This window comes from Candoia aspera, chromosome 2 (assembly GCF_035149785.1).
Source record: "Candoia aspera isolate rCanAsp1 chromosome 2, rCanAsp1.hap2, whole genome shotgun sequence".
NCBI lineage: Eukaryota > Metazoa > Chordata > Lepidosauria > Squamata > Boidae > Candoia > Candoia aspera.
This window is the reverse complement of record NC_086154.1, coordinates 40543303-40556357: the sequence shown is the minus strand read 5'-3', so window position 1 is coordinate 40556357 and position 13055 is coordinate 40543303. Positions and strand designations below refer to the sequence as shown.

At 34.9% G+C, this 13055-nt stretch overlaps 1 protein-coding gene across 5 annotated transcripts in view; it reads left to right on the top strand.

Moving 5' to 3' along the window:
• NR2C2 (nuclear receptor subfamily 2 group C member 2) overlaps positions 1-12335 on the top strand; it is a 57751-nt gene extending 45416 nt beyond the window's left edge. For 3 of the 5 annotated variants that reach the window (XM_063291655.1, XM_063291652.1, XM_063291653.1), the window contains 3 exons: positions 1958-2095; positions 6094-6199; positions 7394-12335. In XM_063291655.1, coding sequence (XP_063147725.1) covers positions 1958-2095; positions 6094-6199; positions 7394-7568 — 419 coding nt within the window. In that variant the 3' untranslated portion in view covers positions 7569-12335. Of the gene's footprint in view, positions 1-1957; positions 2096-3497; positions 3776-6093; positions 6200-7393 lie in introns of those variants that run through there. The other 2 variants (XM_063291656.1, XM_063291654.1) reach the window with 2 other exon arrangements.
• The last annotated feature ends 720 nt before the right edge of the window (positions 12336-13055 follow it).

Here is a 13055-nt window from a genome sequence, read left to right as displayed (position 1 = left end):
ATTACCCATACTGAAAGTAGATAGAGGCTATTTGCCTAATTGTGGTGTAGTGTGCTTTATTTTAATCATAGCTTTTTGTCAGCAGGAGTAGGATGCAATAATTAAAATAGTAGTTAGCTATTTGCAGAATACTTAATTTGTAAACTGTAAGGGTTTTCATAGTACAGTGGCTGAAAAGACATATAGAATAATTACTAATATAGGCAAAGGTAAAATATTTTAAACTTAATTTTAGGGAGTAGCCTTTTCAGCCCCAGAGGCCACATACGTGCCAGATAGGCCCACTGCCGCAAGTGCATGTTCAGTTTCTCTCTGTCTCTTTCTCCCTTGCTCACATGCATGAACATGTATCACAGAATCAAAGAAGAAGGAAAAAGACTATTTTCAGCTTTCCTCCCAACAATATTCCTACGATGTCTGTTTCTGTTTTGCTTTAAAATATAGAACCATTGATTATTCCCTACTTTATTATCAGCTAGTTTTGGGGAAAAAATATATAGGATTTTCAGGGGTTCTATGATATGTTAAAAAAAATATTTGAAGACTGGATTGCCCACATAGGACATAATATAAATGAAAATATCACAGAATAGAAAAACAAGAGACAAAAATTACTTCACAGTGAGATCTAGCTTTTCATAAATCTATAGGATTTCAGCTCCCTCATATTAATCTGCCTTCTGATAGAGAAACATCAGAAGTTCTTAAATTTATGAAAGTTAAGTTTTATTTCTCAAATCATATTTAAAAAGAATTGAAAGCAGGGCAATTCTCAATCAGCAATGTGCTGTGAATGTTGGGCTGAATATAATTCCCATGCCAGTATAGGAGGACAGATTTTTTTATTATTATTATTGTTATTGTTAGATCTGCCTCTTTTTTTTTTCTGTCATTGTCTCTTAGGTAAAAGACATAATGACTGACTTAATAGAAGCCTAACTTTCCATTGCAGTTGCCTCAGTGATCTCAGTACTATCTTGCAAAAATGATAACTGCCTTTTCTGCACAGGCACACACTGCCAATCTGTGCAGTGCTTCAGAAAGGAAGTTAGTACCCATTACATTTTATATATACCTATCAGGTCAGTGCAGAAAGTGCTCTAAATTCCTTGCACAGTGTTGCCACTCTTTGCCTCATTTGATCTGAGACACTATTACTAATGCCTCTTTAGAGAACATTTATGGAATAGTGCCTTGGCAACTGTTCCACCTTTATTCCTCACTAAAATATTGACAAGTTTGCCCTTCAAGGCCTAGTTTGAGTTAATATAGCAGATTTATTGGATATTGCTTTTAAACATGAGTTTCTTGCCGCCTCCATTCTCTTGCTCACTGAGACTGGAAAGCTGGCTTGACCAGTAAGGAACCTTAGACTCAGCTGTGCCCATCTTAATCAGCCAAATCCAGATGATTGAAAATGTGGCAGGAGTCCTTTGTCTCTAAGGGCACTGAAATTATTTCAAGATCACTCTCCTTTCCATGGAAGGGGTTAATTCTTTCTTGCCTGCTCAACTCCTCTCTCATTAAAAAAGATACCTCATGGTAATTCCAACTTCTCATCTTTGATCATTTTTAGACTCTTACGTCTTTCCCTATAGCCTTTGGCTTACTTTCAGTTTTATATCTATACCTATTCCTTTCTTTTACCCTGGCGCACTGCTTGATTTTTCTTCATTGTTTGCATTCTTAACAAAAGGGTAAGTTTCTGGCTTCTGCTTTGTTCACTGCAGTTGAGAATCATAAGAACATTAATGCAAACTACAGAGCAGAAAGAGGTCAAGTTAAGCTGCTAATTCCATTTGAAAAAAACAAGATTTATTCCAGAATTCCATGGAGCAAATGTAATGTGTAAAGAAGTTGCTATCTAAATGATTATGTCTTGAAGAAGGCTATATTTTTGGTTGATTTCCCAATATATCTACCTTCTTTTAAAAAAACATATAATGTTTACTTGTAGATAAACTTTCTGGAGATCGAATAAAACAAGTGATGGAGCACATCTGGAAACTCCAGGAGTTTTGTAACAGTATGGCTAAACTTGATATTGATGGATATGAATATGCTTATCTTAAAGCTGTAGTCCTCTTTAGTCCTGGTAAGGCATTTAATAATGATGTGATTTCTGTATCTGTCTTTAATGCTGTTTAGATGCTTTAATACTCTGACACTAGCTAAAACAATGGTGAAGAAATTAACAAGATACTTTGTAATATATTTAATTTGGGATTGAGATATTTATTTTGATCTTTTAATTCTTGATTTCAGTGAGAATTTCTCCTTAAATATCGTATTGGATTTTGATATATTAGTGGAACATTTTCTTAAGAGTCATACCTCACTTCTTTCCTTTTTTTTCTTTTAAATAACTTGGCAAGCAGCTTCTGCAGTTAGAGCAGAATATGGTAGACCTGTGAATTACAACAAAACTTGATAATATTTTCCAACTGCAGTCCCAAACAAGAATGTCATAATAAACTGGATATAATTTGCAGGTTCTTACATTTACCTATCCCTGTGCTAGAAAAATTCCTGAATGATAATGTTATATTAGTTGGTTCCATTATTGATTTCAGCCCATCTGTGATTTAAAGGGAGACACTGCTTGCAAGATTATGTTTTGCCTTATTTGGAATAAAGAATAGTTAACATATTCCTGGATCGAGATGCCCTCCAGACAGTCACTCATGCCCTGGTCATCTCCCACATAGACTACTGCAATGCGCTCTACATGGGGCTACCCTTGAAGAGTATCTGGAAGCTTCAGCTGGTCCAGAATGCAGTCGCACGGGCAGTTATGAGTGCCCCAAGATCAGCACCACTGCTGCGCAAGCTGCACTAGGTGCCAGTCTGCTTCTGGGTCCAATTCAAGGTATTGGTTATGACCTTTAAAGCCCTACATGGCATGGGACCAGGCTACCTGAGGGACCATCTCACACCCATATCATTGTCCTGTCCCACCCGGTCATGCAGAGAAGGTATGCTATGGATCCCGTTGGCAAGGGAATTCCACCTGGCGGGGTCCAGGAGGCGAGCCTTCTCTGCAGTGGCGCCCGCCCTCTGGAACATTCTGCCCCTGGAGGTGAGGCGGGCCCCCTCGCTCCTGGCCTTCCAGAAGGACCTGAAGACCTGATTCTGTCACCTCGCTTGTGATGGGAAAGGCAATAGCTCTTCCTGGGGGTGGCTGGTATTGTAGAGTCCTCCCTGCCGAATGTAATCTCCCCCATTTGGATTTTATATTTACATTTATTATATTATTATCCCGGTTGCTTACACTGTAATTTTATACATTTATGTTTTAAATGATTAATTTTCTTGTAAACTGCCCAGAGTCCCCCCTTTTAGGCAGAGATGGGCAGTGATATAAATTGGAATAATAAATAAATAATAAAACATAACTATAACTGCTCCTAAGTAACTAAATAAAAGTCTTCATTAAGTCACTAAGACTTTTTAATTAAAAAAACATTTTTAATTAAAAAAAACATTTTTTAATAAAGACAATCATCCCCAAATGGTGGGAAAAGCAAAAGTCTACTACTGAAGATCTATTTTCCAATAAGCATTGAGAAATCCAAAGCTAAATAAGATTCCATAGCCCCAATAACTGGTTAACATGACAATTAATTATTAGAAGAGATAAGGCTCAAAAGACACACAAATGTTGTCTTTAAGTCTGGCTCAAGGTATGTATGCTCTTGATGAGTTAAATGTACATGATTTGTACTGTAGAACCACAAACTAGCATTTAGTGTGTCATAAGAGTACCTACTCAGTGCAGTTCAAAGCATCACTCCAGATTAGGAGGCTATACATGAGAGCTACTTTGGTCCAGTGGTTAAGGTGCTGGGCTAGAAACCAGGAGTCAGTGAGTTCTAGTCCCACCTTAGGCATGAAAGCTGGCTGGGTGACCTTAGGCCAGTCGCTTTCTCTCAGCCCAACTTGGTGCAATGTAGACTAGCCTCCTCGTGGTGCACCCCAGGCAACGTGACATGTCACGGCTAAATAGTCTACACATCTGGCTGCTGGACCTCACAAGGATTTCCCAGCAAGAAAAAGCAGCATGAATACCGAACTGCTATGCCATATGATTAAAAAAAAAAGGCTATACAAAAATAAATGTAAAGGAATACCCTTTTGGATTTTACATAAGTTACATAAGTAACTTGTTCTAACACAGTCTATCTTTCAAATCTTAATTAACTGCAATCTTGGGGCATTTTTTTTCATAAGCATGTGTCATCTTCAACAAGTATTTTTCCTTTCTTTTGGCACATGTTATAGGACCTTTTATTTAAATTGTAGGTAAAAGCCAAAACCCCAAATTTCTGTGGGTGGCCTTCTACTTGATAAATGTGTCCTGATATTAGATGCACAGCAGAGTCATATGCTATCTTGCTCAGTAATGTTGGGGGAAAATATCACTATTTTTCTACATGTCTCTCCTTCTCCCCCAGTATAGGGTAGAAGGCAGTTTTGAACATGCTAGCCAGATCTTTGTTTATTTTTCTGTTTTAAAGGTGGACATTAATTTTTGCTTTAGCTTTTCATGTAATAAAGTTTACATTTAGAATAATGCAAATTATGAATATGGAATTTGGGAGTTACTTATAATACTTTTTTCACTGTTATCTAATTAACTTTGTTCTTTTGGTGGGCGGGATTGGAACCGAGATCTGTTACAGAAAAAACTTAAAAACAAAATCTTCCTACACACAAGTAAGGTTTTAATGAGACATTTTCTTTTACAACAATTCACCCAAATACCCAGATATAAAAGCAAGCTTTTCTGGGGTACAATATTGCATTTCAGAAAGGTTTCAGAATATATTAAGAATTCTGCTTCCTGCTTAGATGGTTCTTTTTGTTTATTAGTTTTCTAAATCTGACTTTTTAAAATTGGAACAAATTATTTTATCCAGCTTTTAGTAGTGTTTTGTTTAATAGAGCAGTAAATATATTTTTGTTGTCTAGTTATTAACAATTTTTTTAAAATACTTAGATGCTAAATCCCCCTAAATTACCTACTTAAATGATTAAAAAGTGAGTCAGCTTTAATTAGATAAACCATTATGTGTAAGTCTTTAATTCATATCATAGATAAGTTCTGACCTATTCCAGATTTTTAGTAGGGAGCCAATTTACCAAATATTCAGGATTCAGTGGAATATAAGGGTTTTTCACTAATGTCCATTTTATACAGTACGTTCCATTTTTCTGAACATTTGAATGGAAATATATGAATTTTAGATGGAAGCCAAATTAAAGTTTGGTAAAATAGCAGCGTTTTAAAAATGAAGAATTCAATACATCCAAAGATTATCTCTATAAAAATATATTTCCTTGCCTGTTGGATATATACAGTCAGTTCTATTTTAGGATTCAATTCCATGCATACTTCAATGGGAGTGATTGAAATGATGCCTATATAAAATTGGACATAAATAAGACTGTAATATTAAATACTAATAGATATTTATGGCATTATTTTTGAAGGATTAGAAATTATTTAATCAAGTGCATGAAATATTCTTACATGTAAGGCGGGAGTATATGTGTTCACATTGTCATAGAGGATAAAATTATTATTAATAAAACTGAATGTAAGTGAAATATAAAAATTACACAGTAATCGATGTGAAGCTTAGTTTAAATACAGTGGCCATCCACTTCAGTAGTCATTAGTGATACCATAGTCATCCTAGCTTGCTAAGATAATACAGGATAGGGAATTGTCTCTATACATTCTTAAATGGATTAAAATACTTAATGCGTTCTAATTGAGCTCCTATATACTGTAATATATAATTCCACTGAAGTTCCTTTGAGGAATGACAATATACGGTCAGCGAGAATAGATCCTAAGAGATTGAAATGATCTCCTGCTAGTTACCAAATGTTGTAATTTCTGATTTGTGGCTGTATATTTTTTTGCATAGACCATGTGTGCTAGGTAGAAAACAAAACGGCATTGCTGGTAGACGATGGCATACATAGCGTTTGGAAAATTTTGAATAAAAGGGTTTTTTACAGAAAAACTAGTGCTACATTTTTCAGTACAAGTAAATAAACAGTGAAATATTTTGTTTTCAATAGATCACCCTGGTCTGACAAGTTCCAGCCAAATCGAAAAATTCCAGGAGAAAGCTCAAATGGAGTTACAAGACTACATTCAGAAAACCTATCCAGAAGATACTTACAGGTATTGTAACATGATGTTGTTATTGTTGTTTTACTTGGTTTAGTGCTCAAGTTTTTTGTTTGTTTGCTTTCATGTGACCTTTAGCGGACATCATTTTCAGTTCCTACATATCTGTGGAAGTAGACTTCCATAGGATTGAACTGTAAGTCATATATTTATTTCCAGCCAAAAACAATGCCAGCTCAAAGTGCTTAATGTTATGTACAATTTTCATGTTATTCAGTTATTGAACAAGCCTATCCTTTACTCTTCAGAAGTGAGTTCCATTAAATTCAATAGAAATTATTTCAAAGTATGTATGTATAGCACAGAGTTGAGATGGGACTTGTTTGTCAGTTTAACTTCAGGATTCATTTACAGATGTTACCACTTGAGCCTTCCTTTCCTCTATAGTAGAAAAGGTAAAAATATTGCATACATAATTAACTGATCAACCTAATACATTTTTCATTTTAGTGTTAATATAATGTTGGTGCCTACTCTTGCATCCTTCTGGAATGTGTCTAAAACAGTACTTAGAATTATAATTTGCTGCTATATAGACTAGGGTTGGTGTGATGGTTATCATTACTATTATTTTATTATACTATTAATATGATTTGTTACTTTATTTATTTTTATGTTTGAATTGGATTTCACTGTATTTTATTTTATTTGCTGTGTAAAGTACCATGAATCAGTTGTTTGACAGTACATAAAAATATTTAATAAATAAATATTTAAGTGTAATGGTTGGAAGCCTCTTTCTATAAGGGACCATGTAAGAGAAAGTTTGGAGGAACCCTTTATTATGCAACCAATCCACATGGATGTTGAGACCTATGTACCTTGCAGCTTGGGGTGTTTTATCAGATTTGATCCAGGTGGTGAACTTCTGAGAAACACATTGAATCCAAACCCTCCTGAGGCTTTCTATGTGATTCAGAATTTTGAGGGACACTGAGATGTATGTTTCTGATCAATCTAATGCATATATTTATTCCAAAATTCTTCATGTAGGAAAGCTCCAGGTTGAAAGGATGAGTGATGGTGTGTAGTTTTGTAAAGCTTTAGCTTCTAACCATGGTGAATGGTGGTAGTTTTTCATGAACTTAAAGGCCGAAGTATATAAATCAGATGGAATGCTTAAGCATCACAGCGGTACTGGTGAATTGAGCTACATCTTTACATGTACCACTGACTTTCTTATTTCAGACTAGCTCGAGTTCTAGTTCGCCTGCCAGCTCTTAGACTGATGAGCTCCAGCATTACAGAAGAACTCTTTTTTACTGGCCTCATTGGAAATGTTCCAATTGACAGCATCATCCCCTACATCCTGAAAATGGAAACAGCAGAGTACAATGGTCAAATAACAGGATCATCCTCTTAGAAGGAATCTGCTCGTCTTGGTGGACCTGAGTGCTAATTTATTGATTCATTTGGATAATGTGTACAAATACTTTCAACACTTTTCATTTTCTTGTTAAACATTCTTTTATTCAAAGACAAGGAAAAAAATTCTAAAATACTTTTTCCAGGACATGTTTCTGCCAGAGCAAACATTTGAATTTCTTTTCCTGAAAAGACTACAGTGAATTGATAAATATGTCTTTAATACGGTTTTTATGTCAGCATTATCAGTGAGTACAATATAGCTTCTCTTATGACAGAATACAAATTAGAAAGAACTATATTTGGAACTTTAGCTTGGATCCAAAAAGCTGCAAGACTTCCCCTGCAATGGGACTGTCCTCCCCACCCCACCCACATTGCAGCCCTTGTTCTCTTTGCCTCCCCCAAAAGCCACTTCAGAACAGCATGAAGTGTAGCACACTAGCTTGTGGGAGAAGACAATTGCTTACAAGGTTCCTTTGAGCAAGCAGAGGGCTTTTCATTTACTGAGAATGTGCTTTGAATCCAGTCCATATTGTGTATATACATACATGCTCACACACACATGCGTATAGATTAAAATTGGCATCTAAATTAGTAGGATGTAGGAACAGTCAACACTTTCAAAGAATGTTTTATGAAAGCTAAGACATCATCTTCATAATCCTGCTTCTGTGAGTAGGGTAAATGAATCACAGCATTTTAATTACAGATGTATGCTAATGATTTCTATGAAAACTTAGAGCCATGGCAGACAATCATTTTTGCTACAAAATTTTTAATTGCACATGTTTATTAATAACACGATTCTTTTAAGGATATTTCTATACTCTTTGAATTAAATTCTGCTAAATGAATAAAAGTGTTTATAGTGTAGGTGAAGCAAAATGTTTATGGCTCAGTTGTAAACTTGATGTTATAGAAGTTATTTACACTGGAAAATAGCATACTAACTTCTTGTAGTGAGGCACCATTGAGAATTTTAAGAGGTTTTGTGCTGTTTGCCAAACGCTGTGCTACAATAGCTTAAAAAAAACCTGTGACACATCCATCACTTTAAGTAATAGCCATATGCCTTTTATGGATAGATCAACTTCAGAAACAAATTTCAGACTCATTCCTTCTGAGGCCTAGCAAGACTGTCTTTGGCACAGTTCTGAGATCACTGAATTAGCGAGGAATCTATTGATTATTGAGATTTGGCTTCTTTCTGGGAGCACTCCAGTAACAAAGTGCTTCAACATTCCCCAGTGATCTGCCAAAACAATATTAGAAAGACAGGATGAAAACAAGAAGGAGCTGTAGTAGCAGCAGCAGTGAAAGGGAATATAGTTAGACTAGCTTAGTCTAGCTTTTGGGCTGTTTTAAATTCAGTAAGTGTTTGGTGATGTGGCAAAGGGGTTAGATTACAACAGAACTTATTTCTGCCTAGCCTGATCACCACAGTGTGGTATGATATCAAAGCCGGGAAACTGGCAGACTCTGGAACCGTAAAGTTGTATCCTAAGGATTCAGATTCTGATTCCTTAATTTTCTCAGCCTGCAACCCAATATATGTTCTGAAACACGTGCCATCATTTCTATAGAAATTTTGATTGCAGTACAGGAAAAAAGAATAGCCATGTTTTTATTCACATTATATCCATTTTCCCATGATTGCATATGTCTTACCTGATTATCCTATACCATCCAAACACAAATCATAATGACACAGCAGACTTTAGTGGTTTTCACACATTTCCATGCAGATATGACTTTGTTTTTATATACATCTTACTTCTATAGAGGAAAGGTACCATGCATGAAGGGGGTCTCTGGAATCATTCAGAATCTGATAATCCACCTGGAGTCATAGTACTAAAATGCCGTGTACTGAGATTGTCAAAATACTAAGGCTTTCCAATTCTGCTTGTATCCAGTACTGCCTTTAGATTTAATACTATATTGTGCAGTACTTCTATATTTTAAATCACAGTTGTAATTTATTTCATACATGTATCGCTTTTTTCAAATTGGCTTTTATATGAAAACATATTTCAACAAATGTGTAATTTATACTCTTTGTTGGGTATATGGATAGTTTCAGTGAGCATTTTAGTAGATGCATTTTATAATAAGAATTTTATAGAATTTAATAGGTGCAAGTACTAATTAAGAATAATAGAGGTTAGTATAACCTCATAGTTGAACAGAGCATTACATAAGATATGTAGTCTTTTGGGTCGCTCCTCAGTTACTGAGCTTGGTGGTGCTTACTTCCAGTGAGTGTTTATACTGCAATTCACTCAGCAAATTCCCAGGTATACTCAAATCTTCTATATTTGTCATCCTTGCATCAACATTCAATTTAATTCACAAGACACTGTTGCAAGGAAGCTGAAATAGTATATTCCCTGATTTTGCTTCAGCAGGAGTTCAGCTCCTGTTTAAGCATAACACACTTTGCACTGGAAATACACTTGATAGGACTATGACTATAGATGCACTGTAAAGTATTGGAAAACTAGCTGTGTGTGTCATATAATATATGAAGTACTCTAGTTATACAGTAGCAACATCAGTTGGAAATAGAATTGAGTCTGTCCTGGTAAGATCATAAAACTTAAAACTAGTTACAGGCCAAATTTATAAAGTTAAAAAATTGGATGAGGAAATATAAAACAACTGTAATTATGCTTTAGCTAAATTTTGTTGAAATCTGCACAGATTATGCACACTGTTTTTATTGTGATAATTTATAACTCTAATTCATATTAATGGATTTTGTTTTGCATACTACCATGATTAGTATGATGGAATATATATTTTTTAAAATTATTAGAGTGTGTATAATATTTAATTATGCACATCTAATAAAAACATATGCAATTTGAATAATATAAAAAGTACAGTTTTGAAAACAATTCAGTGCAAGATGAAATAGCTTGCTGAATTCTGTACCAGATTAGATCCTTCACAAACCATTAATCATATGTTAATTTCATTCTCTTGGATTAAGTTGAACCAAACTAGTTTACATCATTTGGTTTAGTTATCTAGGGTTTGGATCAAGCCAAAATACATTTTTAAGTAGCACTATTTTAATGGCACTGAGTTACAGTGTTTCAGTTATTTTGCATTCATTGTTTATTTACTTCCTATCTCACCTAGCTGGCATATTATTATAAAAATGTTTTCGTAGTTGTTCATTGTCACATTAGAGATAGATGATGGATCTCACAACTAGGAATGGTTTTTACATTTATGTTTTTCGTTATGGCCAAGAGAATAAGTGTTCTTTTAGTTTTAAGTTTCTGGGAAGAGATTGTATAATGAACTCTTTCAACAATTTTAAACTATTATTTTTTATAAGAGCACTTGTTCTTAAGAGGAAAGTTTTCATAGCATCTAGAGTTTGGTACCTCCATTTGAATTTTCAAGGAAGGAAATGCTGCATCAAAGTGCATCAGAAAAATGGGATGATATATAAGCCATCCTTCACTGTTATCTGCACATCCTGCTGGAATATGTTTTCTGAACATACTTTTCTTTTAAAAAGTTTAATGATTACCTTTGCTTATGTGCACACTGAAAAACTCTCAACGTTGTTTGGAAGAGTTTTGCTTTTGTTTTTCAGAAGTAGCTGCTCCCACTATACTACAAAAAACATCTTTGATTTGGGTACATCTAGAAAGCAACTTATGACTCTGCACTGGGAAACTCCCATTCAGGCATAGAAAATAAAAAAATAGTCCTTTGCTTCTCTATATTGGAATCCGTTAGGTTCTATCCAGTATCACATAATAGGACTTAGTCTGCTTTTCCTCTATTTGCATTTTTCCAAATCATCTCTGGAGTTCTGCTAACCTCCTAGAACAGATTTGCGGAGCTGCTTTGAGTAGAATGAATGCTATGCATTCCACTGGCAGACGAATTTGCTTTGCTCAGTGGGTAATCGTCAGAGAAGCCGTGTGCCTGATACCAATGAAAGCAGTGGAGGTTTTCACAGTTGGTGTCGTGTAATCCTGATGCTTTGTAATTTGAGCCTAAATTATTAAAGGATGCTTTATCATTAAGTCATAGCACTTTTAAAAATTATCAGTAAGTGGAAATTGTAACGTAATACCTATTTCTCTGAAGATGGACATTTGGGATGATTACTGTTACCAAGCACACTTACTTGAAAGCAAGTTCTCTCGACCGGTAGGATTTAAAAATGCATGTAAAGATTGAAGGCATCTGTGTTTAAAAGACTTCCTGAATGGACTGTCTGTTGATAAATTGGACTCACGAATTTTAATTTATTTCAATGGGACTTGGACATGCATGACAATAAGACCAAAGTCTCCCTGCTATGGGAGAACCTGTATGGCAACTACAAACCATTAAATAGTACAATTTCCCTGAGTATGTATCTTGTACTGAATTAGATAAAAGTTAATGTTGCCATTTTAAGTATGTGTCCATAGGTGTTACTGGTTTTTCCCCCAAAAAATAATTAAATATTTCATTTAGAGTTCAGTCCAAATATGCTATACAACAGGAAAAGAGTTTTTAAAAATCTTAGGACTTGACCAAGCTCTTAAGCATAATTAAAACAGTGCTTTGGATGCTGGCCATATTTATTGGTTTGTATGTTTATGTGTTAGTATCTAACTTTGTCTAGTGCATTATGTACAGTGTAATATAAAATGTGTATGTATGTATATAATATTATGTACAGTCATACTCATATATACCAGATTTCTATATGTTAAAGAAGATTTATAAATGCATTGCAAAGCTTGAGCTTCCTACGTTTTATATTTTGTTCAAAGCTTGATATAATCATATGCCTCCCTCTCCTTTTTCTCAGTAGGGTAGGCTACTGTTTCTAAATCTAGGATATAATTGCACTTTGTCTTAAATACTGAAAGAAACTATCTAATAGTTCCATGTTTTATTTGTTAATATTCACAAGCCCAGTTGAAATAAATGGAGATTGTGCAGTGACAGTGGTGGTGAACCTGTGGACCATAAGCCTTTCTGTATGTTCTCAATGCCTGCAAAAGGGGCTTTTTGTGTTTTTTCTGAGCTTTCCTTTCGTGCAGTCGTCTTTTTCAGCATATGCATTTTGATCATTGTATGTTTTAATGTTGGCAGTACATCCCTTCCAAGTTGTTAATTAAAATGAACAAGGCTGTCACACAACAGATGTGTGTAATTTTATATTGATAGATATCTTATTAAATGAGCATAAGGCAAAACTGTGTCATGAATGTCACTATTAGCTAACTGATGCAGAATATGGTATCTTCTCAAAGATACATTTATTTTTGCGGAGAAACTGGTAAAATGACCGTCTTACATTTAAGTTTCTGAATGGACAAGTGGTATGAGATACAATACAGATGCTGCCAGTGAAGTCTTGGGGAGGTTTCAAGTTAGCTCTGCAGTGAAGTAGCTTGTGTATCCCAAGTGTTTTTGTTTCACTTTGTGCTGCCCTTGATACCTTACTGGCCTCCGT